Raw genomic sequence first — 26689 nt, 5'->3', positions numbered from 1 at the left:
AAATTAACCATGATTCCCTCCTAATGGAAACAATTATGATTAATATTTTTTGAAAATATAATTAATGTATACTAATGATTCAGTGATCGAAACATAAATAAGCTTATGAACTTAATATTTTTTTATCTTTAATAAATAACATAAATTTACCTCTAAATATATATTTTTGTACACGCATCCAACACGATACTTTCTAGTACATTAAAAAACACACAAGAACACCATAAAGGATGACAAACGGAACCAAACCCTTAATTGTAGGGGTAATGCATGGCTCCTGTTTTCTGCCTTGTCGAATTCAACTCCGATTCCATTAAATCAATTCTACATATGGAGAAAATATTAACCCTGGATTCATCTTAAAAGGTGCAAAGTGATCTGCCTTGTTCGCTGTTGTTTTCATTTTTAATTTTTATTGAAAAATGTCTGTTGTAATGTTGTACAAGTTTTTTGTGTAGAAACGATATATAATACTTCTGGGTTAGTTGACGGATTGAATATTATATTATCAGTGGCTTCAAATCAAATTATACACTTAGTATATTATTAGTTTATAAATTAATGATTGAAGATATTTTATATGTATGTAAACATATGTATATATATATAAGTAATGAATGAAATAGGAGTGATAGTAAAATATTTTCAATTATATGGGCAAAATTGCGATATTAATCCCATAAGATTGGGATCATTTCAACTTTGATCCTGCATTTTTATGGAATTTTATTTTTGACCTTGTTAAAATTTGCACAGTTATAATAAGTCCAAAGGTATAATAAATTTAGTACTTTTTTCCTCCATTATTAGAGACTAACAACACAAGTACCCCATGTGATATTCACTTGGCCTGGTAATTTTTTTTAAATCAATAGATGACCTTCATGTGCATGCAGTAAACAGTAAAATCAATATTAATGACGTCAACAAAAAGAAATCGTAACCCCTAAATCATATACTAATTGTTTTTTTAAAAATAATCTCTCCAAATCTACTCAATTTTTTGTGCATGAAACACTTGAAAGACAAAAATTTGGATAGAATTTTGAGAGAATAAGCAAATGATTCAGGCTTAAGAATTTTTTTTACTGTTGCGGAGGTTAGTTTGGCTTTATACAACATGCATGTAAAGGTTGCGGTGATTATCCCTCTTAAAAATCACCGGCTAACGGCTACATGAAGATCACATGGGTTGTGCTGTTGGAGTGAGAAAATGACTACTTTACTATATATTTGGTACTAACTATGGAAATTTCAACGAAACATTGACCACAAACAAAACTTCGAAAAGTGTGGGACCAATATAACAAAATTTTAGAAGATCAATATTACAATTTTCCCTTATAATACATATAAACATGACATATTTATACTTTTAACATAATTTCATAAACTAAAATATGAAACCAAACAAGGCAAAACTAAGTTTCGCGTTGATCAAATATCCGTAGTTTTTTCCGATTCTGAATGAGCTAAACTTAGTAAGAGGTTGGACTATAAAAAGGGTTCTCAATGAACAGTTCTTACACAAATAACTTATTCATATCATACACTGAGAAAAATAAAGCTGGAGGGTTTGGGATAAAGATTCTGGCATACTCTTCTATAGCTCTTAATTTATCTCGTCCTCTCCCGCCCTATGTATATGTAGATAGCCCTAGAAAAATCAGAAAACTGTATATATTAGATATTCCTGTGAGAGATACTCTGAGTTTTAACACGGTCTGAATATCCTCTCAAATTCTTGGGGAGGGAAGAAAGAAGACAGTAAAAATGTCTACCATTGACAAGAATAATTACAACTCGAGGGTGACACCCTATGTGTTTGCCTGTTGGATTCTTGCGGCCTTTGGAGGGTTGATGTTTGGTTATGACATCGGCATTTCAGGTACATCAACTACATAAATATATAAATGTGTTTTATTTGATAGGAATATGGTTAATGATGCATTGAGGTTGTTAACAATGAATTCTTGCTGATCAGGTGGAGTAACTGGAATGGATGACTTCCTGATAAAGTTTTTCCCCAAGGTCCACGAAAGAAAGATGCACGTAGCAGAAAACAACTACTGTAAATATGATGATGAGATGCTTCAACTCTTCACATCTTCTCTGTACATTGCAGCACTTGTAGCCAGCTTCTTTGCGTCCAAGGCGTGCTCCCTTTTAGGACGTCGGCCCACTATTCTTATGGCATCCACATTTTTTATCGCTGGTGCCATTTTCTGCGGTGTTGCTAATGCCAAGTGGATGCTAATTTTTGGTAGAATTCTTTTCGGAATTGGAGTAGGCTTTGGGAATGAAGTACGTATTTTCTTCTATCTTGCAACAGGACATATATAGAAAGAGATATACATAGGCAATACATATGTTGACACTGAGATTGTTGAAAAACTTTGCAGGCTGTTCCCTTATTTTTATCAGAAATTGCACCCATAAATCACAGGGGAGCGGTCAACATCCTCTTCCAGCTCTTGGTGACAATTGGGATTCTCGTTGCCAACCTTATAAACTATGGAACATCAATGATGAAGGAAAATGGTTGGAGGGTGTCATTGGGGCTTGCAGCGGTTCCAGGAGTCATCCTTTTCATAGGGTCGTTGATCATCACAGAAACTCCTCCCAGCCTTGTTGAAAGGGGCAAAGAAATGGAAGGAAGAGCAGCCCTCCAGAAAATCAGAGGTGTTGACAATGTTGATGCTGAATTTCAACAGATTGTTACAGGTTGTGAGCAAGCCAAACAAGTTAAACAACCTTTCAAGAAATTGTTCAAAAAATCCGGATTCCCTGCTTTGTTCATCTCCACTATCATTCAGGTTTTCCAACAGTTTACCGGGATCAACGCTATCATGTTTTACGCTCCGGTCTTGTTCCAAACATTGGGATTCAAGTCTGATGCCTCATTGTTGTCGGCTGTCATTACTGGTTTGGTTAATGTAGGTGCCACTTTCGTGTCCATCTATGCAGTTGACAAGGTAGGAAGGAGGAAGTTGCTTCTCCAAGCTTCTGTCCAGATGTTTATTTCCCAGGTACTGTTGTTCTTTTCCTTTTAATTTCTAAAAATTAAGTGTTATGTTTGTTAATGAGATCAATTGAAGAATTTGAATGTTGGTGTAGGTCGCAATTGGAGCGATCTTGGTAACCCACCTGAAGGCGACAGGGTCATTGGACAAGGTCTTGGCGGCTGTGGTGGTGGTTCTAGTTTGCACATTCGTGATGTCGTTTGCATGGTCGTGGGGGCCAATGGGATGGCTGATTCCCAGTGAAATCTTCCCAATAGAGACAAGAACAGCAGGTTTTGCATTTGCAGTGAGTACAAATATGATCTGCACTTTCATAATTGCTCAGGCATTCCTCTCCATGCTGTGCCATATGAGGGCCTACATTTTCTTCTTCTTTTCTGCTTGGATTCTGGTAATGGGACTCTTTGTGCTGTTCCTCTTGCCGGAGACAAAAGGAATACCCATCGAGTTGGTCGAGGAAAGGGTCTGGAAGCAACATCCAGTGTGGAAGAAGTTCTTCAAGGATGATGCAAAGGAGACAGCCGACTAAATTAATCAAACAAAATGAATAGATTAGGGGGACTATATTTTTGTAATCATATATTCTTAATGGTATATATGTACGTAAATATATTCTTACTATCTAAAATTTTTAGTTTAGTAATATTTTAGGATAATAATTTGTATTATTTGATATGTCGTACTTATATAGTCTTCTTTTTTGTGTATAAAATTTTATGAGCTCATTCATTTTCTAGATATATCTCTTTGGTGCACATATTTATAATTAAGCATATATATTTTGATAAATATATGTACCTAATTCATATATACAATCTATACTGAATTTGCTGAAGTAATTTTATATACATATATATTATGTATACACACTTGAAATATTTTATGTTCCCTACCTCCTGCGAAGATAAACATATGTAAATATTAGCTGAAGATGACTTCAATGTAATTCAAAATAAATTAAACTTAATCGAATTATAAATATTTTTAAATGAATATCATTTTAAATTTTGTAAGGAAGAGTTATTAAATTATATATTTTAATTCAAATGAAATTCACTTAAATAAGTGAATAATATGATTGACTTTATCTCTTTCTTGTTTGCTTTTCTAAAGATGACTTCAGTGTAATTCAAAATAAATTAAACTTATAGTTTGAACTATAATTGCAGTTTTGAATATTCTTTTTAATATTTTTAAATTTATATTATTTCAAAAATGAAACTCACTTGAAACAGGTGAATAGTTATGACTGACTTTATCTCGTTCTTGTTTGTTTTTTCTTCTTCCCCTGTTGATCATGCACAAGAAATAATATACAGTAAAGCTCTTTCAGATACTTCATAAAAGTTTAATGAAAACTTAAGTTAGACATATAAACTTACTTAATGGACTCCTATTGTGCTATCAATATTCTTTCCTTTCATTGTTTTATGCATTATTACTTATGTCACTTAATAATAATTCAAAATTCATAAAATAATGAAAGATGTTAAAGTTAATCTCAAATACAAATAATTATAGTTTAAAAATTATTTTTTCTCTAATGACCAAGATATTAATTTTGGTACAGAAATTAAAAAATCTACCAGAAAAACAAAAAAAAATTAGAGACAAAAATTTGGCAAGTTTAGAGACTGAATCAGAGATGGTAATTTGCAAGGATTTACAAACGGATTAGAGACGAAAATTTATAAGGATTTACAAACGGATTAGAGACGAAAATTTGTAAGGATCTACAGACAAAATAGAGACAAAACATTTTGTACATTTCAGAGACAAAATTAAAAAAACAAAAACTTTTACCTTCAGAGATGGGTTAGAGACAGAAATTACTGTTTTTATCGACCAGAATCAGAGACGGACTGCCTACAAAAATTAAAGACGGATTACTCTAAAACTTTATTCTCGTTTGTCGACAGAATTAACTGTGGAAATGTTCGGTCTCAGAATTAGAGACGGAATATTTCCGTCACTAATATTTAGCCACTGAGCTTTCAGCCACAGAGTGCAGAGACGGATTTTTTTGTCATTGCCATTTTAGAGACGGAAATCATGGTTTTAGAGATGAAAATTTCCGTCTCTGATATCCTATTTTCTTGTAGTACCTATACCTCGAATTCTCTTCTCGATTCGCCCCGTCCGACCTTCCCACTATTCGAGACCACCACCAATCAACTTCCCAATCCTCTAGGGAGTTGATTGCACCCAGGCCCATCTATCTTTGTCAACTATCCAGTTGGTTCTCTTCGTTTTTATTTTCACACTTTTTCGTCTCGCCCACTATTGATTTTTTCGTTATATCTTCATCACCAGCTATCATCTCACCAACGGACCAACACCCTTGTGTTAGCTCCCCATGGCGCACTCATCCCTCCGATCAGTTTTCGTCAATGGTACATCCGCGTCTTGGCCTCATCATCGGTTGACTTCTCCTATATGTTTTATTTTAGTGGCAATTTTAGTCATATATGTTTTAATTTAGTGGCAATTTTGGTCATTTTGGCAAAAATTACCCAAAAATTAGTCGGACAAATTAGAGCTTAGGGTTTCGATTGCCAACTGGTATCAACTTAAACACGTGACATCTTACGTGGATAATTTTTGGGTAATTTTTGTCGGAAGGACCAAAATTGTCACTAGATTAAAACATATAAGATTAAAATTTCAATTCAGTAGTTACAAGACTAATTTTGCCGCTCCCTATATTTACAGAACTAATTTTACAATTTTGCCTAATTTAAAAATAAGATCAAAAGTATTACAAGTTCAGATTATTAGAAGCATTTTGGCCAATAAAGAAACTAATAGTAATAGATGACACAAGATCTAAAAAACTTTAACAAAATTTATCATGCATGAAGGGCATTTTTTACTTCGTAAATAATTGGTGTGGCAATGTCATTAAGCTGCCGCCGTTTGTAAATGTAGAGAGACTTTTCTTTTTATATTAGTATAAATGAATTATAATTTGTCAACCATATAGCTAGAGTCCTTAAATTGTCACCTCTCCCAACATAAGCGATAGTAAGTGTAATTTAGTTCATATATTGCACACATCTTTACTACACCAATAAAATTCTTTTTTATTTTTTATCAGCAATTTAAAGAAAAATAAAAACAACTCTTCTATACATTTATATCTATACTTTTTAATAATTGGAATGCATCATTTTTGGTGTCTTTAATTTTTATGGTCTATCAATTTTTTTTTTTAATCGAATATTTTTTTATTTCTGTTCTATCTCCTCAACTTCCACCATCCTTTTTCTTCTCTCATTTTTTTTTTATAATTTTAATATTTTATTTATGTAATTAATATATTTTAAACAATAATTATTTTTTAAAAATTTTAAATTAATTATACACACAAATATAAATGTGTCACCTGTACTAATATCTGTACGACAACTCCCATGATGACTAAAGAAATAACAAGAAGTGCCAAAGAAAAGAAATTGGAAAAAGAATTTATGATAAATTGATAATAATGTTTAAATACATGATAGAAAGAGTAAAAACAAAACTAATTGGAAATCCACAATAATAATATGTTGTATTGGTAGATCAGTCGGTGGTCTCCTTTGCATCATCCTTGAAGAACTTCTTCCAGACTGGATGCTGCTTCCAGACCCTTTCCTCAACCAATTCGATGGGTACTCCTTTGGTCTCCGGCAAGAAGAACACCACAAAGAGTCCCATTACCAGAATCCAAGCAGAAAAGAAGAAGAAAATGTAGGCTCTCATATGGCACAGCATGGAGAGGAATGCCTGAGCAATTATGAAAGTGCAGATCATATTTGTACTCACTGCAAATGCAAAACCTGCTGTTCTTGTCTCTATTGGGAAGATTTCACTGGGAATCAGCCATCCCATTGGCCCCCACGACCATGCAAATGACATCACGAATGTGCAAACTAGAACCACCACCACAGCTGCCAACACCTTGTCCAATGACCCTGTCGCCTTCAGGTGGGTTACCAAGATTGCTCCTATTGCAACCTACACCAACGTTCAAATTCATCTCATTAACAAACACAACACATACATTTTGAGAAATTCAACAGGGAAAGAACAACAGTACCTGGGAAATAAACATCTGGATGGAAGCTTGGAGAAGCAACTTCCTCCTTCCTAGCTTGTCAACAGCATAGATGGACACGAAAGTGGCCCCCACGTTAACCAAACCGGTAATGACAGCCGACAACAATGAGGCATCAGACTTGAATCCCAATGTCTGGAACAAAACCGGAGCGTAAAACATGATGGCGTTGATCCCAGTAAACTGCTGGAAAACCTGAATGATAGTGGAGATGAACAAAGCAGGGAATCCGGATTTCTTGAACAATTTCTTGAAAGGTCGTTTAACTTGTTTGGCTTGTTCACAGCCTGTAACAATCTGCTGAAACTCAGCATCAACATTGTCCACACCTCTGATTTTCTGGAGGGCTGCTCTTGCTTCCATTTCTTTGCCCATTTCAACAAGGCTGGGAGGAGTTTCAGTGATGACCAAAGACCCTATGAAGAGGATAAATCCTGGAACTGCTGCAAGCCCCAATGACACCCTCCAACCATGCTTCATCATTGATGTTCCATAGTTGATAAGGTTGGCAATGAGGATCCCAACTGTAACCAAGAGTTGGAAGAGGATATTCACCGCTCCCCTATGGTGTATGGGTGCAATTTCTGATAAAAACAAGGGAACAGCCTGCAAAGTTTGTCAGCAATCCCAGTGTCAATATATGTATTTCCAATGTATATATGTTTCTATGCCTGTTGCGAGATAGTAGAAAATACGTACTTCATTTCCAAAGCCTACTCCAATTCCAAAAAGAACTCTACCAAAAATTAACATCCACTTTGTATTAGCAGCGCCACAGATGATGGAAGCAGCAATAAATAACAGTGATGCCATAAGAATAGTGGGCCGGCGTCCCCAAAGGGAGCAGGCCTTAGAGGCAAAGAAACTGGCTATAAGTGCTGCTATGTATAGAGAAGATGTGAAGAGTTGTAGCATTTCATCATCATATTTACAGTAGTTGTTTTCATGTGCGTGCAACTTTCTCTCGTGGACTTTGGGGAAAAACGTCATCAGGAATTCATCCATTCCAGTTACTCCGCCTGATCGACAAGAATTCGTTGTTACAACCTTACTGCATCATTAATCATATTCCGAATAAATAAAACACATATATTTTTATAGTTGATGTACCTGAAATGCCGATGTCGTAACCGAACATCAGCCCTCCAAAGGCAGCAAGAATCCAGCAGGAAAACACATAGGGTGTTATCCTCGAGTTGTATTGACTCTTGTCGGCGGTAGACATTTTTCCTTTTTCTGCAAGATTTCCAGAAACTTGAGAAAATATTTGAAACTCAGAATATCCCTAACAAGACAAGACAAGACAATATTTACAGTTTTTCTATTTTCCGCAGCTAACTACATATGCACAGGCTAGAGTTAGTGAGATAAAGAGCTATAGATAAATCTGATAGATTTTCTTTATCCCACACTCTCCAGCTCTATTTTATTCTTTAGAGGATGTGAACTTTTATTTTGTGTTAGAATTGTTTACTGAGAGCCCTTTTTATAGTCCAACCTCTTACTTAATTTAGCTACTCCAAACTTGGATAAAAGGATGGATAGTTTGTGGTTGAGAAACCTTTAATTTTCATAAATGCTGAATAATGTACCATAAAAAATAAATCCGGAGGATCTTTCTCTACAAAGAGAGGTATTAGTGGAGCTGAAGCCAAATCTGAGTAGCCAAAAAATATGAACCTCATATTTCCACTAAAATTAAGGAGTTTGTTTCGCTAAGATGTCAACCATCCCTTTAACTCTGCAAATCCTAATCTTTTTGGATCATTTCTATGAATGAAAATCCTGAGGACCAACATCACACAATTAGAAGGACTAGCTACTCATGAGATATATGATTAGTGTGTTTTCTTTTTTTCTTCCTTTTTCCAATGAAATGATAATTGATAAGTGAAACAGTCTTAATGTGGATTCAGAATTATCTTAATTTTACTGTGTTTCTCTTAATTCAGAATAATCTTAATACTAAAATTGTTAATTCAAATAATGTAAACTAAGTGCGTAGTATAATTTTATATATAATTTATTGTAAAAAAATAAAGCGAATGACTAAAAGTTGCCACAGACTAGTAGGACAAAATTAATGTAAAATTTGGTTAATAATTTTGGGGTTAATTATATTTTTTCATCTGAATTATGATCATTTTTTATATTTTTTCATCTAAACTTTTTTTTTTTACACTTTATTTATAATTAGTTTTCAACCAAGTTTTTTGTCAAAAAAATATCATATGCAGTGCACATGTGATATTTAAGAATTATGTAATGTGATACTTTTTACATATTAAGAGCATGTGATATTTTCTAGTTAAAAAATCAACAAAAAATACAATCATATATTGCAAAGTGTAAATTTTTTAAAATTAAAATGGTAAATACAAAAAACTGTTTCGATCAAAATATAAAAATGGATATAATTTGAATGACAAAATATAATTTATTCATAATTTTGTATATATGGTGAAAGTCAAGATCCACCTCTAATTAATATAAACTCTTGTGTGCATGTAATATTAAGGGCAAAAGACAATTTTCGTCCCACAGCTATAGGCCATTTTCGTTTTAGTCCCGTAAGTATCTAGGGTTTCAATTTGGTCCCGTAAAATTGAAAAATTCGCAATTTCAGTCCAAATTTCGCCGGAAAATTTTGTGGGTCGTCGGAAAAAGTCACATGCGATGCATGTGACTTTTAAAATTGGGGGCTCGATCCTGATTGGCTGGAGAAGCTGATGTGGCGCATATGTAGAAATTAAAAAAAAAAAAAAGAAAACGACTCACGTGGATTAAAAATCGCCCGCCAGTCGCCGCCACCTTCTCTCTTCAATTTCACCGCCGTTACTTGAAATTGCTGGCCACCACATATACCATTCGATTCCCCATACCAAGGAGAACAAAACACTTCAACCAATTTTGAGATCCCACCACGACAGCGACTGGGCTTTAAAATTGACCGCCGCGGACAATTCCCGTCGATTCGCCAGCGACAGGACGACCCACGATCGCGGATTGGTAGCATTGGATTCGTCTCCTCACTACGGTTTTAATGGGACTAGTCTCATCCATTTTCATCAACTAGGTGCAAAGATCCATCGTTTTGAAGATCGCGGTCGTCGTCCGCCGCGACTGCACCTTCCGCCGGCGTATTCTCCTTCGTCTGAACGAACCACCTGCTCGGAAGACCATCGTTGAATGCCTCTCGTTCTGGCGAATCTTTTGAGACCAGTCCCATCAATTTTGGTCACCTCTGCGCAAAGATTTGACGAAAGCCATCCTCCGCCTTTGCCGACGGTCGCGAGCTCGATTTTCGTCGTTTTTTTTTTTAATTTCCACGTATGCGCCACATCAGCTTCTCCAGCCAATCAGGATCGAGCCCCCAATTTTAAAAGTCACATGCATCGCATGTGACTTTTTCCGGCGACCCACAAAATTTTCCGGCGAAATTTGGACTGAAATTGCGAATTTTTCAGTTTTACGGGACCAAATTGAAACCCTAAATACTTACGGGACTAAAACGAAAATGGCCTATAGCTGTGAGACGAAAATTGTGTTTTACCCTAATATTAATATACCATAGTGATATGACATGTGTACATGAAATCTTTTGAGTTGTTCTGCCGGATCGGTCGCTCAAGATCTTTGGTCTCTACCCGGACCCGATGAAAAAAATGGGATCACTTCTTATGGACTCGTTGAGAATGATTCGGATCTAGTTCATGGCCTATTAGAAGTAGAAGGCGCTCTGGTGGGATCTTCACGGACAGAAAAAGATTGCAGTCCGTTTGATAATGATCGAGTTACATTGCTTCTTCGGAAACCAATTGAAAAAATTATACATGTATATATATGACATACTATAATATTTACAATGGTGAACTTTAGCAATGATAAAATTAAAAATTAAAAATGAGGGATTAAAGTGATTGTAAATACAATTTAAGAGATGATTTAAAACATTTATCCTAACTTCTATATGCAATAATATTTCAAAGTGGAAAATTAAAGAATTATGAGCTTAAAATATATTTAAAACACTTCACTAAAATTTGACTAGCAATTTACGAATAAAATATTTATTCAGTCCCAACTCCCAATTACAATATAAATAATTTTAACCTCTTCATTATTTTAAATCTGAATTGTTATTTGTTTTTAATATATTTAAATTGAAGACAGATTATAATATATATATATATATATAAACCTTAATCTTTATAAATAAAAAATAGTGAAATATTATTTTTATGTAATAATAAATTATTTTCAAATTTTAATTATTAATTTGTGTTTGAAATCAATTGTAACCTCTTTTTATTATTTTTTGTAACTTCAATCATTAATTGATCTAAAAATATTTCAAAAAATTATGACCATAAATTATAATAAATAAAATTTTATTTTTTAAAATATAAATAATCAAAGAGAAGTTATATTTATATAAATATTGAACTTATTTTTAAATTATAATTAATTTTATTTAAGCAAAATGTTATTATCTTTTAAAATTAAACTATTATTTGATTTTAAAATATTTTAATAAAAATTAACCAGAAATTATATTAAACTTAGTTTAATTTTAAAAATAAAAAATTAGAGAAATTTTATTATATATAAATAATAAATTAGTTTTTAAATTATGATTCTTTGAATTGACATAATTTTAACCTCTTTTGTAATTATTTGAATTATTATTTGCTCTATGAATATACTAAAAAACTTTGATTAAAAATTATAATAACTAAAATTTATTTTTTTTAAATAAAAATTAGGAAAAACTATTTTTTTATAAATAATAAATTATTTTTAAATTATAGTATTTGTATTTGAGATAAATATGAACCTCTTTTTATACTTTTGAAGTTAAACTATTATTTATTTTGAAAAATATAATATTTGTATTTGGCACATTCTATAAATGCAGTAACACCATCCTCAAACTCTGGAGCCCGCCCTCCTCGCAGGTTCTTTTCATACATTCATCTCCTCAACTATGTTAACATGATGAGTCATACACAAATATATAGATATATATTATTACACAAAAATATAACAAATATAATCAACTGACAAATAAAGGGTTAAAGTTGTTACCTGACCAAAATAACTTCAAATATCAACGAAAATTCAAGACAGATTACGAACAAGAATATAAAAATATTAGTGGAATAGTGAGAATTCAAAAAAGATCAAGAGTGATTGAGGAAATAAAGAGAATATAAGAAGAATTGAAGAAAATAGTGAGATTAAATTGAAAGAGATGAATATATATAAAAAATATTTGAATGGTTTCTGGAACACAAAAATAGCCGTTTATTTACAATCTGTACTGTATTTGGAACGGTCTTAGGACCTCATATTGGAACAATTTTCTATACGTCGATATACATTATTAAAATTACGCAAAACCCTTTCAACTTGAAATTAATTTAGTCACAACCTTTGTAACACAACAATTTTTTTTTAGTTGAAATCATACTTAGGAACGCGTGTTGTAATGCTAGTACAAATACCGTTCCTCTTGAGTGTTAATACTCGTTCCTAAATGGTGCTGACTTTGAAACAGTCGGACTATCCATGCCAAATCTCACTTTTTTTTTTTTTTTGTAGTGATAATGATAGCAAATAAAACATGACAAATTAAGTTGTAAATATTGAATAAAAGATAAATAGAATTAAAAAGTCAAACTAAAACTATATATGAAATAAAAAAATTGCAATCCAAATGAAAAAGATAAATTGAATTTGCTTTCAGAAAATCTAAAATAGAGGACTTTATCTAATTAAAATATTGCATTTACCTCCAAGTACATGTACATCGCGTCTCATACTTTTTCACATAGTAAAAAATGCAAATAGAAAGAGGAAACAAAACTAATTAGAAACCAACTTGTGGGAATCCACATTATTCATATATTTTATTGGTTGATCAATCGGTTGTCTCCTTTGCATCATCCTTGAAGAACTTCTTCCACACTGGATGTTGCTTCCAGACCCTTTCCTCAACCAACTCGATGGGTACTCCTTTGGTCTCCGGCAATAAGAACACCACAAAGAGTCCCATTACCAGAATCCAAGCAGAAAAGAAGAAGAAAATGTAGGCCCTCATATGGCACAGCATGGAGAGGAATGCCTGAGCAATTATGAAAGTGCAGATCATATTTGTACTCACTGCAAATGCAAAACCAGCTGTTCTTGTCTCTATTGGGAAGATTTCACTGGGAATCAGCCATCCCATTGGCCCCCACGACCATGCAAATGACATCACGAATGTGCAAACTAGAACCACCACCACAGCTGCCAATACCTTGTCCAATGACCCTGTCGCCTTCAGGTGGGTTACCAAGATTGCTCCAATTGCAACCTACACCAACGTTCAACTTCATCTCATTAACAAACACAACACAAATTTTTAGAAATTCAACAGGGAAAGAACAACAGTACCTGGGAAATAAACATCTGGATGGAAGCTTGGAGAAGCAACTTCCTCCTTCCTAGCTTGTCAACAGCATAGATGGACACGAAAGTGGCCCCCACGTTAACCAAACCGGTAATGACAGCCGACAACAATGAGGCATCAGACTTGAATCCCAATGTCTGGAACAAAACCGGAGCGTAAAACATGATGGCGTTGATCCCAGTAAACTGCTGGAAAACCTGAATGATAGTGGAGATGAACAAAGCAGGGAATCCGGATTTCTTGAACAATTTCTTGAAAGGTCGTTTAACTTGTTTGGCTTGTTCACAGCCTGTAACAATCTGCTGAAACTCAGCATCAACATTGTCCACACCTCTGATTTTCTGGAGGGCTGCTCTTGCTTCCATTTCTTTGCCCATTTCAACAAGGCTGGGAGGAGTTTCAGTGATGACCAAAGACCCTATGAAGAGGATAAATCCTGGAACTGCTGCAAGCCCCAATGACACCCTCCAACCATGCTTCATCATTGATGTTCCATAGTTGATAAGGTTGGCAATGAGGATCCCAACTGTAACCAAGAGTTGGAAGAGGATATTCACCGCTCCCCTATGGTGTATGGGTGCAATTTCTGATAAAAACAAGGGAACAGCCTGCAAAGTTTGTCAGCAATCCCAGTGTCAATATATGTATTTCCAATGTATATATGTTTCTATGCCTGTTGCGAGATAGTAGAAAATACGTACTTCATTTCCAAAGCCTACTCCAATTCCAAAAAGAACTCTACCAAAAATCAACATCCACTTTGTATTAGCAGCGCCACAGATGATGGAAGCAGCAATAAATAACAGTGATGCCATAAGAATAGTGGGCCGGCGTCCCCAAAGGGAGCAGGCCTTAGAGGCAAAGAAACTGGCTATAAGTGCTGCTATGTATAGAGAAGATGTGAAGAGTTGTAGCATTTCATCATCATATTTACAGTAGTTGTTTTCATGTGCGTGCAACTTTCTCTCGTGGACTTTGGGGAAAAACGTCATCAGGAATTCATCCATTCCAGTTACTCCGCCTGATCCACAAGAATTCATTGTTACAACCTTACTGCATCATTAATCATATTCGAATAAATAAAACACATCTATTTTTATAGTTGATGTACCTGAAATGCCAATGTCGTAACCGAACATCAGCCCTCCAAAGGCAGCAAGAATCCAGCAGGAAAACACATAGGGTGTTATCCTCGAGTTGTATTGACTCTTGTCGGCGGTAGACATTTTTCCTTTTTCTACAAGATTTCCAGAAACTTGAGAAAATATTTGAAACTCAGAATATCCCTAACAAGACAGGACAATATATACAGTTTTTCTGTTTTCGAGCCTAACTACATATGCACAGGCTGGGAGATGAGTGAGACAAAGAGCTATAGATAAATCTCATAGATCATCTTTATCCCACAGTCTCCAGCTTTATTTTCTTCTGCCGAGGATGTGGATTCTTATTCTGTATTAGAATTGTTCACTGGGAGTCCTTTTTATAGTCCAACCTCTTACTGAATTTAGCTACTCCAAACTCGGATAAAAGTATGGATAATTTGTGGTTGAAAAACTGTTTAGTTTCTTTAGATGTTGAATATTGTACCATTAAAGATAAACTGAGTGGCTCTTTCTCCATAAAGAGAGGTATTAGAGGACCTGAACCCGCAAAAAAATATGAACCTTGTATTTTCACCAACTTTATTCCGTTTGTTTCACTAAAAAGTCAACCATCCCGTTATCTTTATATTAAGCAAATCCCGTTCTATTTTTTTTACCATTTATGTGATTTAGTAAAATACATGCACGTTGCATGTAATGCATGATTTTTAATTTTTCAATATTATTTTTTTTCTTTTGTCATCCTAAAATAATGTGTAAATAAATAAAAGATTTCAATGAAAATTTTTTGATGAAAATGTTAATACCGAAATTTATTACTAGAAACGCGCTTCAATTCAATATTTATACATTTGTCTTTTCAGATGAAGGGTGAAAATTAATCTAAATGGTGTAGTAAAAAGTTCTAAAAAACTCTTTCAAAAATATTTTTAAATATTACAAAAGTTTCTAAACTTATATATAGGATTTTTTTTTAAATTTCTCTTAATTTTTATATTTATTTAAATCTTACATCCACAAACTTTCGTATTCATATAATTTTTTTTTTAACGTCTTAATTTTATGCTGCAGTTAGAGTTTTTCTATTATTAACCTCTATACCTTCGTACTAATATTACGTCACTCTTGATCTTTTTCAGAAAATTGAAAAAAAAATTTAAATATCCCATCAATTCATAAAGTTTATAATTCAACTGAGCCAAAAAGTAATGTTGTTCATGTCTGTACAAGAACAAGTTGTTAATCAAAATTGATTTTCCCAACTAAAGATAGAATCGAAGAAAGTTTTTTAAGCTATGGATTTGAGACAGGCACTGGGGGACTCATATGTATGTATATACAAACCATTTCAAATCCAAGAAGCAAAATTCATGAAAAAACAGGCACCGAGGGGACTTTCTATTCATTCTTGTGTTATTACAACAGTGACATCTAGCAGACAAAAACATGACAAATATATATGGAGCTTTCCCTCGGACAACCTTAGAAAGCGAGAAAGGACTGCCTATGTTGTGCTATGCTGGATTATTGCTGCCTTAGGAGACTTGATTAACTACAACATTGGAATTTAGGTATCTGTATAGTACTTTATTGTTTTCAATTGTATAAGATACATATAAAGTCAGTTTTCATCTGAGTAGTTGACATAACATTATTTTACGGTTGTAGGTTGCGGTACATCCATGGCTGATTCTTTCCGTGTCAAGGAAAACAACTACAGGTAAATTCCAAGCGCTCTCTCTGAGATTTGGAAAATATGTAAAATCTCCCCCATTTATCAAGATTATGAGGACTCCGCCTGACCTCTATCAGCCCGAAATGTATGGGAAGGTAAATTGCTTTTAACCCAAACTATGTACTCCAAATATGACAAGCAATTGCATCAGCTTTTCACATCTCCATTACAGGTTAGAGTTATATGCAAGTTATATGTAATGAAGAAAATTGTCAAAATTTTCAAATTACACGATTAAATTGCTGGAATCAATTAGTGCAGGATAAAAAATGCCCCATAAATTATTGGACTAAATTTACACCCCCCCCCCCCCCCGAAGACTAAGAAGTTAAAGGCCCTGAAATGAACTGAATTGGCCCACAGGGATGAAGTGCTGAAGTTTATTTCCTCTCACCCTTTCAATTTCTTTCTTTCCATTTTGGCTCTGGATTTTTCATTTTCATAAGAAGAAGTTTAGAAAGATAAGGGGGAAATAGGCAAAATTTCAGATGTCTGGACAGGTTTTGAGGCACAGTCTTGTATCCTTTTCTAATCAAGTTTGCTGAATCAAACCAATCACAGGCAAGTATATCACACTTGCTATATGATTGATTATTTTTCCTGAACTGTACACCAATCACTCAACAAGTTTATTGCACTTATCATATGATTACTCAATAAGTTTATTGCACTTATCATATGATTGGTTAGATTCAACCGAGTTGAGTTTAGACTAAAATTTCCTTAAAATGGAAGAGTTTCAGGAGAATATTGTAGCAATACTTCTTCAATCAAAATGTACGGACTTCTCAGTTTTTCTTACATGAAAATTGGTCTTATGACAGGACGGTCTCATACAGCATTTGTCAATCAAGAAAGGAAAAAAAAAAAATTATTCTCGCCCTGATCATAATTTCACTGCATCACTACTTGTACAAGTAGAAGATCCCGAATTTTCTGCGGCAACTACTCACCAAGAAGCATCCATCCAGCAGAACTCTTATATTGAAACGGCGCGCGACAGTTCTAATTACCACTGAAATAAAACACGAACAACAGCTGAAAAACCAGAAGCAGCCAGCCAAACTGCAAATTCACATGAGGAGCATCGTTTGGAGAAAGTGCTGGAACTGTAACTGGAGGAACTGGAGAGGGAGTTAATCCTGAGGGGCTGGGTGCTACTGAAGGAGCACGAAGAACGTTGATATCAACTTTCTGTCCTGCTTGACAGTGCCCGGGAACACCACATAGGAAGAAATGGTGGCCGTGAGTATTGATGGTGATGGAGTCGTTGCCCGTCGTGTGAGTCGAGATGGGGGACGAGGCATTGCATGCCCTGAATTCAGCGTGCGTGACTTGCATCACATTGTGAAACTGAGGGTTGTACTCAAAAACTGAAATGCAGTACATAAGTAAGACAAGTTAATTACCTGACATGAATCAGTGGCACAATACAATGAAAATATGATGGTTTATTCTGTCTGAAATCACTTTCTTGCGTTCTGTTTATACAGAAAATCTAATTGTGTTTTTTGCTCTTTCCTAACCATTTTCTACTGAGCAGGTAGGTACCTCAGCTACACAAAAAATTACAAAATCTACATTTGGTTAAATACAACACATCTACCTTTCCTGAAAATTGGTATGGTTAAGGACAATGTCACTTCTCCTTAAACTTCCCATTTTCATTGCACTTAAATATAACAAATCCATCTTCCGGGAAAATTGGTATAAATACTGACAATTCACTCTCCTTAAACTTCCCATATTCATTACACCTGTTATGTTATTTATGTATCTTGTTGGAAACTTCTGTTCTAGCAACCAGGTGGATGATAATATATAGGAAAAATGCAATTTAGTCCCTGTGGAAAAAAAAAAAAAAAAAGGGAGGGGGGAATTATTTGTTTAATCCTTTAAATTTGTTTGTTGTTAATTTTAGTCCTTTAAATTTACTCGTTTTAGTTTTAGTCCAGTAATTTTCAAAATAGAAAAATTACAATTTTAGTTCTGTAACTTTATAATTTTGACAATTTTAATTCTTTTCCGGTCAATTTGACCGAAATTTGTATTTATTTGTAATTTTAGTCCTGTAAATAAATTCATGAAGGACCAAAAATGCCAACTCTTCCAAGTTATAGGATTAAAATGCCAACGCTTCCTAAGTTACAAGACTAAAATTACAATTTAATTGGCTCATGTGCAAGTCACATGCAATTTTCCAACCAAATTAGCCAGAAAAGAATGAACATTGCCAAATTTTTAAAGTTACAGGACTAAATTTTGAAAATCAATTTGTGCAGTATGAAAATTGCCGCCCCCCATAAATTATAGGACCAAAATTGCATTTTTTCCTTTTTCAAAATTATTCAATTTTAGTTCTTTAACCCAATTTCTGATAATTTTACCCCTATACAGTTTTTCAAGAGCAATTTTAGTCCATATGTATCCATTCATTTTGCATCTCATAACAAATACTCGCCTAGAATGGTATAAGAGTATAGATTTATTAAAAAATATTTGTTTATATTATACTTAGACCATTAGGATGAACTATTAGCTTTTATCATAAAAAATGACAAAAGAGTCGTAAATTACGCTAAAGGACCAAAACTACGTAAAATTGATAGATAAAGGACTAAATCTAATATTGTCAAAGATAAAGGACCACAATAAATTCAAACCAAAGTTATCGGACGAAAATTTTCTTTTTTCCAAAAAAAATAGCAAATTACTTTCTATATTTTGAAAAATGAAGCAAATTACCTCTCTATCTAAACCATTATCAGGGGATAATTTGCATCATTTTCTAAAACTCAAGAGGATAATTTGCTAATTATTTTCTTATAAGAAATTTTTTACTCATTTCACACCTGATATGAGTAATTACATTTAACTTGATAATATATATATCATACCTTAAAAGATGAAAGTCGGCTACCAAACACCTGTTAATTCTTAAACGAGCAAGAAACCAAGAATATATATGTGTGTGTATTCCAATTTTCACAAAGTACATTAACATATATGCTTCTAGAAATACTATATTCCCTTAATTCTCCCACTAAGTGTAATTTCAATGGACTATGTGTCTAACTTTTGGAAAGCCAATTGTAGTGGTGGATGAAATGGGGTTGTTTGCAATGCACAAGTGGTGCTGCCCATCATCATTAGGGTTAGGGGCGTGCAGTCTTGGAAGTTGGATGGTTGTAGATGTGAGTTTAAGTTTTCAACCTCATTCCTATGGGTGCAGCCCACCAATCTTGAGCGTAAAGGCCACTCCTACCTTCCACTTGGCAGTTGGAATCCAACTACATAGTCACTAAGGAAATTCGCACTGAATTTTGGAATACTCAATTTCAGACAACATTTACATCCTAGGTCTATTGAAATTTAGACTTTGGAGTCACCAAGATTAATAATCCATCATCACAAACTAATTAGTTTAAGTTATTTGTATGAGCCCACTTTAACACTGACGGTATGTAATCCATCCTTCAATTTTAGTTTTTTAATTATATTTTATTTCAAATATAATCATTCGATATCCTTTCCTCAAATATAAAAGAAATCCATTACAAACGAAATTTCTATTAACTTGCTCCCAACCAAGAGTCTTTGCACGAGTGGTAATAGACGCTCGTGACTTTCCCTTTGAATTTCAAGTGGTCCAGTGCGCACGCGGGGTTATAATTGCATATGACACATACAACACCATCATTGTTAGAGTCAGTCAGTCCACAATGTCCTGCCTCGGGATCACCACTAATGTTAACATGGTCCATGTAATAGTACTAGGAATATGACTTAAATCAGGCAAACCACTACAAATCGGGGGACCATAACTTACGGCTTTCCTCAGAGCTTAAACAGGCAAAACAAAACATTTTCAGGCAAGATAGTCTATTCAAACATCAAAAAAAGAGTAGCCCATCCTCAAATCAGGTGAATTTTTTAGCCTACGTTTCATCTTATGAGTACGAGTACTAATTAAACAGTCATAAATTCCAGACACTTGCATAGAATGAGAAGAGGAGAAGACAATATACACACCGATTGTGTCGTTAACATGAAAGGTTTTTGTAGCAGCCCAGAGGTTGTAATCAACATTTCCAATGGTGGTCCAGCCAGCAGAATCTCCCACCTTATAGACTGCTCCAGCTGAGAGCTGAATTGATGAAGCAAACATCAGACAAGCAAGCACTACTGCCACAGCTCTCTTTCCAAGAATTGATCCCATCACGCTCTCTCTTTCTGTTTGTCTTGATGAGGGCTGATCAGCTTTTGAGAACTCAAGAGACTCTTGTTGTTGTCTGCTTGTTTGAGTTTTGTGTCAGGATTATAAAAACTTGGGACTTTTGGGGTTTTGGATGTTGATTTGGATGCTTTCAGAATGGACCCTTCTGATAGTTACTGCTGTCTTTAAGGAGTTTGGTGCAAGTGGGCCTCAAGGAAATTAATACAACCCTTTTCCCTTATTTAATTCTTGTCCTTCTTTTCTGTGTTGGGAGAAACGGAAAATTGGACAAATATTTTGTCTGCTTTTTCAAGATTTAAGTAGTCAAGTTCCAAAGTGGCATATGGTTAGCTGTCCATGTTAATTAGCTTTTAGTACACTCCATTCCATTTCTCATGTGCACATAGCTTAGAGTTTCTATTCTTTTAAGGTTTTCTACAAATGAATTATAATGTCACAATTAGTACAACATTTTGAGTTGAAACATCAAAATCACATCTTTTACTTCATGTACAAGAATTATTAAGTGGGTATTCACACTAAATATTCAGAACAATTTCTCTTTCGTTTCTACATATCAAACCAAAGTTTTTAGTATTCCTCGATCAAAATTGACAAAAATACTCGGAAAAACGAGAGAAATTAATATCATAGTGAGGTAGAGACCTGACATCTTAGTTGTTAGCCGCAGTGTAACTAAATTAACTTGAGAAGAAGGGTTGAAAGACTTAAAAGCAAAGAATGATTGACAATATGTTAAGGTGGTTGGATGGTGCAACTGCAGCAGAACAAAAACAAATCAACTTCTGAAGAAGAGTGCCGTAATGACATTCAGTTTGAACACATTGCTTTCTAGCTGGTTTTTCTTTCCACCTCTTGCTTTACTGCTATAACTAATATAGCAGCAATGTTATATACTTAGATTTTTCGTTTAACTTGTTTTTTGGCTAGAAATCTCTGATTTGAATTGCAAATCTGACCAAATAAGAGTTTGAATTCAACTTTAAGCTCTCCTACTTTCTGGTCAAAATTTCAGCAAACGTCATTCTTGAGTAGTATCTGTTCCCTCCGTCTCATTCTCATCTATCTGTAGTTAATCTATCGGTTATCATATTGCCAAACATGCTCGGAGCAGCGCATGTTGAGGACAACTTAAGATTGATCAGCTAAGCAATCTTTGTCTAGTCATATTGGCCATTAATTACAGACGAAATAAATTAAATAGTTTCTCCTTACCCAAATTAAATGAGCATTAAACTGAAACTCAGTCTTAGGCGACATCTTTGATCAATAATCATTACATTTTTCTCGATATAACACACTCATCACACTGACGAGCCGAATACATGATGCCTTCACAGTATCGAAGTCCCATTAGCAGCTGCATTCGCCGTTGAATTTCAACCTTAACTACCCATTTCAATCAACATTAATTTGGCCCTATTGTATTTTCACAAGAGGTTACAGTAAAACAGATGAAACCTCTTGCTTCTTGTGCATAAATAGTCTGTCTATTCTTATTTTATTAAAACCCTCCAATCATAAGTCAAAATCTTGATACATTCTTCACAACTGAGAATCAGGATTAAATCCTTGAGCATGTCCATTGTTCTTGCCGGTGCCATCACCCTTCCCAGTTTCCTCATCTGCATAGCCATCCTCCATAAACCTCCTCCACAGCCAATGCCTCTTCCACACCCTTTCCGTCATCTCCTCAATCGGCACGTTCTTCGTCTCGGGCACCAAGAACAGCACGAAGAACGACATCACCAAAACCCAACCCGAGAAGAACAAGAATATCCCATACTTGAAATGGCAAAGCATTGACAGAAACGCCTGTGCGATCACAAATGTGAACAGCAGATTGACACACACTGTCACACTTTGCCCTGCCGAACGTGTCTCCAATGGAAAAGTCTCACTGGGGATGAGCCAGCCGAGCGGGCCCCATGACCACGCAAACGCAGACACAAAGGTGCAGATCAAGATCACAACGAAAATCGCATAGCCGTGGCTAAGGTTGTCGGTGTTATCCTTCACCTTGAGCCCTAGTAACACAGCTATGATCGCTTGGGACAAGAACATCTGGATGCCAGCTTCTAACAAAAGCACCCGCCTTCCCACCTTGTCAACTGAGTAGATCGATACAACGGTCGACAGCACATTGACTGCACCGGTGATCACAGCCGAATACAGGGCTGCATCACTCCCAAATCCTACAGTGTCGAACAAAACAGGCGCATAGAACATGATCGCGTTGATTCCAGTGAACTGCTGGAAGATCTGCAGCAAGCATTCAAATAAAACTTTTCAATGAAAAATACAAACTTCTCATTCCTTCAACACACCATAAAATGTAGACTTTGAGATCAGAATGTAACCAACCTGTAAAGCCACAGCAATGACCAGCTGCGGCCTGTTCCTCCGCATGAGCAGGTTTCTAAAAGGGTGTTTCACTTGCTTGGCGACACGGCTCGCTTCAACGAGTTCCAAGAACTCGGGCTCGATATTGTCAGTGCCTCGGATTCTCTTGAGCACGGCTTTTCCTTCATCTAAATAACCACGCTCGATTAGGCTGTTGGGCGTGTCGACTACGAACAGGGCGCCTAATGTCAGGAGCCCGGCAGGGATTCCCGCCAGCCCCAATGACAACCTCCAGCCCCATCCTCCTTTGATCCTGTCATGAAAAGACCAACAAATTCAGAGCTGAATTTGACATTTGAAACATGGGATAGCAAATATTGATTGTCCGTATTCAAGATTTTCACTTTTTGCCAAGGCTGGAGTAGTTTTGGAACGTTGAAACAAAGATGAATATGATTATTTAATCAAGAATAAACAAAGTTATCATATCCTTGGACTTGAAGCTGAAGCAAACAACTGCAGCATAAACAAATTGTCTAAGTTAGAAATTGAATAGCAAAAAACTTACTTAGCAGTGCCGTAATTGACAAGGTTTGCAAAAAGAATTCCAATGGTAACATTAAGTTGGAATAGAATGTTGAGTCCTCCACGTATTCTTGTGGGTGCAATTTCTGACAGGAACAGTGGAACAGCCTGCAATTTTCATAGGCTTTCAACGCCACGAGTTTGTAATGCCATATCATGTCTTGACACGAAAATAGAAAATATTTTAAACCAAATAAGAATTTGTCAAAATTGGATAGTTTACCGATATAAGTGGTGTATAATTTATAAAAAAGTGATTAATCACACCTGTGTGAAGTATAATAATCCTTCTAATTGAGAAGTTAAAAAAACAAAAAGTATGTTAATTTATTAGAAAATTTAAAACTTTTTTTTATTTCCTTTTCATTTTTTGAGTGTGGATAAGATAAAAAGGTAAAGGAAGCCAAAAATAAAAAAAGAGTAAAAATACATGTAAATACTTTATTTTAAGAAGAAATTCAAAACATATCAATTAAAAATTAAAGGAGCAAAAAGCAAAAGTCGAGAGCATCGCAAACGCAATGATTTGTAGGAAAGACCACTTCCAAGAATAAATTTGGAAACGAGGAAGGTGCAAGGAAAATGGACTGGAGGAATTTAGACACCGCCAGGCTAAAAAGTGTCCTACTTTTTAGTTCATATCACTGCCTTTCAAACAGTATTTATTTATATATACAACTTAGTCATTGCTGAATTTTGTTAAAGTATCAGAAAGAAAGTCTGAACTTTGCAGTGGAAAACATAGTCATTTTCTTGTCAAGATAAGGACCATTTTCATATATTAATTATTGGATTTTTGAACAACTCATCATATAATACTACGAAAAGATGACCACATTTTCAAAGGCTTGTCCTATTATTACACCTAGTGACGTTTAGATTCAATTATTTTAGTTACTATTTCAAGAATTTGAATAGTCATTCACTCGTAAAGCAATAATCCATTAATCTTAGCATCTAATCAACATGGGAAGTTGCATTTTGAAGTTATATAAATACATAATTACATTTTTAACATTTAATACATTATTGTTGAGCCCAAAATTATAAGTTCCGTAAAAGTACATTATTTTATTTTTGTGAAATGTATACATGAGATTTATACCTATTTATATATAATAAGAAATCACCGCAAAACTTAAATTTACATAATTTAACAAAAAAGTGTTTCGTGGAAAATAGGTCATGGTTTCGAGTCAAACAGACGTCAGAAATCATCTTACCTGATTAGCGAAGCCGACTCCACATCCAAGCAAAATCCTACCGATGATGAGCATGGCAAGGTCTTGGGCTGCAGCATTAAGAATAACTCCAACGACGAAGAAGAAACCGGCAATTAACATAGTTAACCTCCTCCCAAGCCTTCTTGTTGTGTATGAAGCAAAGAAGGTTGCTGTCAGCCCGGCGAGATACAGCGATGACGTGAACAACTGTAGACCTTGATTGTCATATTTGCAGTAATTACTGTCCAATCCTTTGTCCTGTGTCCTCCGGTACACTACCGGAAAGAATTTTTTCAAGAAGTCGGGCATTGCAGTCACACCACCTATAATCACAAGTAATATTATTAAATTAATTAGGATGACAGTAAACCAACTACATAACAAATATCTAAATATCAGATCAACTGATGTCCTAACTAAATTAATTAAAAAGTCATTCATTGAGTCAAATATTATGAAAAAAATAATCTTGAACAAATAATGCTACCATACCTATATATACTGATCCAGGGCCAAAAGATTATAATTTGATACAGTTTCTAATCAGTCCAATTACCAACCCTACCACATTAATTAAGTCTCATACCTAACTTACTAAGTTGTACAAAAAAAAAATGTCAACACATGAATTTCCATCCAAATAGGAAAAAAGAAAATCCGTATACGAAATCGAATTTTGTTCATAAAAATAAACTAACCTGAAACACCAACATCGTAACCAAACATTAGACCTCCCGTGGCAGCCATGATGCAAGAAATGATAACTATCGGGGTGATCTTGGCCTCAAACTCAGTCCCCCCACCCGAAGAAGTGGCAAATCCGCCTCCGGCCATGGTCCGTAGCTATGTATGTATATCTATATCTATATCTAACACTATATATAAGCACAAAAATCCTCAAATTAAGAGAATAGATATTAGATTGTGAGTAGAAGAAAGAACAAGAGAGTCACCTAAGAGTGAGGAAAGAATGCATAGATGTTAGAAATGAAAGTGCTATATATATAGACAAATGAAAATGAACAAATGGGCGTGGTATGGGCCCACATGACCATAGCACCTTTACACGTGCAAATAGGTGTATGGGGCTGTGTTTCTTCTTAGTTGACGCCAACATGTATACATACATATATAGTCAACCCACGTCTCTATATCTTACCAAGATGACAACGAATTATTTTCTTTTATGGGAATTATATATTACACAGAATCTGGATTACGACTTTTTAGTCTGAATCCATAATTTTGTTAGCAAATTTATAGGTTCTTTCCATGTTTTTCATTCCTCTTTTTTGTGACTGATTTGGAAGGAAATTCAGAAACAATCAACTTTTTACCTTATCCTCTCCTCACCTAATGTGGACTCTCTATCTGCCAAATTCACTTGGATTTTTTAGAAGAGGTTTGACTAGATTCATTTTTGGATGAACTAGTATTTATTATGTAATTAGTGTACTATAATTTGAAATAGAATTACTAGTCACATAATAGTAATACGTATCATATGGATGTTGTATATGAACACTACTTTTTTAATCAAGATTAGATAATACGAATCAGGATGAACTGATGTTTGAGTTGATTTGTTTGCCACCTATTCTCATGTCACATGAGAAAGAAAAATTTAATTTCTCAGTAAGTATAATTATATGAATTCTAACAGTATAATCTTGTGATACAATTTGAAAAGATTAATAATAATTCATTGGCTGGTCAAATATTAATAACTGATGGATCAAAGTTTTACTTTTTTTTAGAAAAGAAAAAAAGAAAAGAATTTGAATGTTGATTTTTTGTTGCGTACTCAAAGGTACTTCTTGTGACAGGGTTTGTTAGAATCCTCTACGTGCAGCCTACATGTGTGAACATGTGATGGAACAAAAT

The 26689-nt window shown here is 34.6% G+C and overlaps 5 protein-coding genes and 1 long non-coding RNA gene across 6 annotated transcripts; 2 read left to right on the top strand and 4 right to left on the bottom strand.

The window, feature by feature from the left end:
* The first annotated feature begins 1562 nt into the window (after positions 1 to 1562).
* Positions 1563 to 3619, top strand: LOC105171362 (sugar transport protein 8). The gene is made up of 4 exons (XM_011092441.3): positions 1563 to 1888; positions 1985 to 2304; positions 2403 to 3029; positions 3118 to 3619. Exons 1-4 carry the CDS (start codon positions 1774 to 1776, stop codon positions 3550 to 3552), a joined length of 1497 nt encoding a protein of 498 aa, XP_011090743.2. The 5' UTR covers positions 1563 to 1773; the 3' UTR covers positions 3553 to 3619.
* Positions 3620 to 6429: 2810 nt separating this feature from the next.
* LOC148786767 (sugar transport protein 8-like) lies at positions 6430 to 8569 on the bottom strand. Its single transcript, XM_088885655.1, has 4 exons — positions 8233 to 8569; positions 7822 to 8141; positions 7105 to 7728; positions 6430 to 7022 (listed from the first exon to the last, which is right to left on the bottom strand). The coding sequence occupies exons 1-4, from the start codon at positions 8345 to 8347 to the stop codon at positions 6588 to 6590; spliced, it is 1494 nt and encodes a 497-aa protein (XP_088741781.1). The 5' UTR covers positions 8348 to 8569; the 3' UTR covers positions 6430 to 6587.
* A 4321-nt stretch (positions 8570 to 12890) lies between these two features.
* LOC105171361 (sugar transport protein 8) lies at positions 12891 to 15044 on the bottom strand. Its single transcript, XM_011092439.3, has 4 exons — positions 14688 to 15044; positions 14278 to 14597; positions 13561 to 14184; positions 12891 to 13480 (listed from the first exon to the last, which is right to left on the bottom strand). Exons 1-4 carry the CDS (start codon positions 14800 to 14802, stop codon positions 13046 to 13048), a joined length of 1494 nt encoding a protein of 497 aa, XP_011090741.1. The 5' UTR covers positions 14803 to 15044; the 3' UTR covers positions 12891 to 13045.
* A 2110-nt stretch (positions 15045 to 17154) lies between these two features.
* LOC105171359 (mavicyanin) lies at positions 17155 to 20969 on the bottom strand. Its single transcript, XM_011092437.3, has 2 exons — positions 20450 to 20969; positions 17155 to 17790 (listed from the first exon to the last, which is right to left on the bottom strand). Exons 1-2 carry the CDS (start codon positions 20634 to 20636, stop codon positions 17423 to 17425), a joined length of 555 nt encoding a protein of 184 aa, XP_011090739.1. The 5' UTR covers positions 20637 to 20969; the 3' UTR covers positions 17155 to 17422.
* On the top strand, positions 20200 to 20763 carry LOC110012676 (uncharacterized). Its single transcript, XR_002287868.2, has 2 exons — positions 20200 to 20341; positions 20408 to 20763. It is a non-coding gene; the product is annotated as an uncharacterized LOC110012676 (long non-coding RNA).
* Positions 20970 to 21885: 916 nt separating the features above from the next.
* Positions 21886 to 25785, bottom strand: MSS1 (Major facilitator superfamily protein). Its single transcript, XM_011092436.3, has 5 exons — positions 25504 to 25785; positions 24806 to 25128; positions 23566 to 23690; positions 23019 to 23310; positions 21886 to 22916 (listed from the first exon to the last, which is right to left on the bottom strand). Exons 1-5 carry the CDS (start codon positions 25637 to 25639, stop codon positions 22200 to 22202), a joined length of 1593 nt encoding a protein of 530 aa, XP_011090738.1. The 5' UTR covers positions 25640 to 25785; the 3' UTR covers positions 21886 to 22199.
* Between the last annotated feature and the right edge of the window lie 904 nt (positions 25786 to 26689).

This window comes from Sesamum indicum, linkage group LG10, assembly GCF_026168435.1.
Source record: "Sesamum indicum cultivar Baizhima isolate 11 linkage group LG10, ASM2616843v1, whole genome shotgun sequence".
Classification (NCBI taxonomy): Eukaryota; Viridiplantae; Streptophyta; class Magnoliopsida; order Lamiales; family Pedaliaceae; genus Sesamum; species Sesamum indicum.
The sequence above is the reverse complement of the archived record's forward strand: the minus strand, read 5'-3'. Positions and strand labels throughout refer to the sequence as shown.

Bases quoted from the DNA above. Each gene is read 5' to 3' on its own strand.
- LOC105171362 (XM_011092441.3), top strand. From the start codon at position 1,774: ATGTCTACCATTGACAAGAATAATTACAACTCGAGGGTGACACCCTAT. The intron at 2,305-2,402 runs GTACGTATTTTC...AAAACTTTGCAG, and splicing joins GAGTAGGCTTTGGGAATGAA to GCTGTTCCCTTATTTTTATC. The intron at 3,030-3,117 runs GTACTGTTGTTC...ATGTTGGTGTAG, and splicing joins TCCAGATGTTTATTTCCCAG to GTCGCAATTGGAGCGATCTT.
- LOC148786767 (XM_088885655.1), bottom strand. From the start codon at position 8,347: ATGTCTACCGCCGACAAGAGTCAATACAACTCGAGGATAACACCCTAT. The intron at 7,729-7,821 runs GTACGTATTTTC...CAAACTTTGCAG, and splicing joins GAGTAGGCTTTGGAAATGAA to GCTGTTCCCTTGTTTTTATC. The intron at 7,023-7,104 runs GTACTGTTGTTC...ACGTTGGTGTAG, and splicing joins TCCAGATGTTTATTTCCCAG to GTTGCAATAGGAGCAATCTT.
- LOC105171361 (XM_011092439.3), bottom strand. From the start codon at position 14,802: ATGTCTACCGCCGACAAGAGTCAATACAACTCGAGGATAACACCCTAT. The intron at 14,185-14,277 runs GTACGTATTTTC...CAAACTTTGCAG, and splicing joins GAGTAGGCTTTGGAAATGAA to GCTGTTCCCTTGTTTTTATC. The intron at 13,481-13,560 runs GTACTGTTGTTC...ACGTTGGTGTAG, and splicing joins TCCAGATGTTTATTTCCCAG to GTTGCAATTGGAGCAATCTT.
- LOC105171359 (XM_011092437.3), bottom strand. From the start codon at position 20,636: ATGGGATCAATTCTTGGAAAGAGAGCTGTGGCAGTAGTGCTTGCTTGT. The intron at 17,791-20,449 runs GTGTGTATATTG...ACTGCATTTCAG, and splicing joins TCATGTTAACGACACAATCG to TTTTTGAGTACAACCCTCAG.
- MSS1 (XM_011092436.3), bottom strand. From the start codon at position 25,639: ATGGCCGGAGGCGGATTTGCCACTTCTTCGGGTGGGGGGACTGAGTTT. The intron at 25,129-25,503 runs GTTAGTTTATTT...TTGTGATTATAG, and splicing joins TTACGATGTTGGTGTTTCAG to GTGGTGTGACTGCAATGCCC. The intron at 23,691-24,805 runs GTAAGATGATTT...TGAAAATTGCAG, and splicing joins GAGTCGGCTTCGCTAATCAG to GCTGTTCCACTGTTCCTGTC.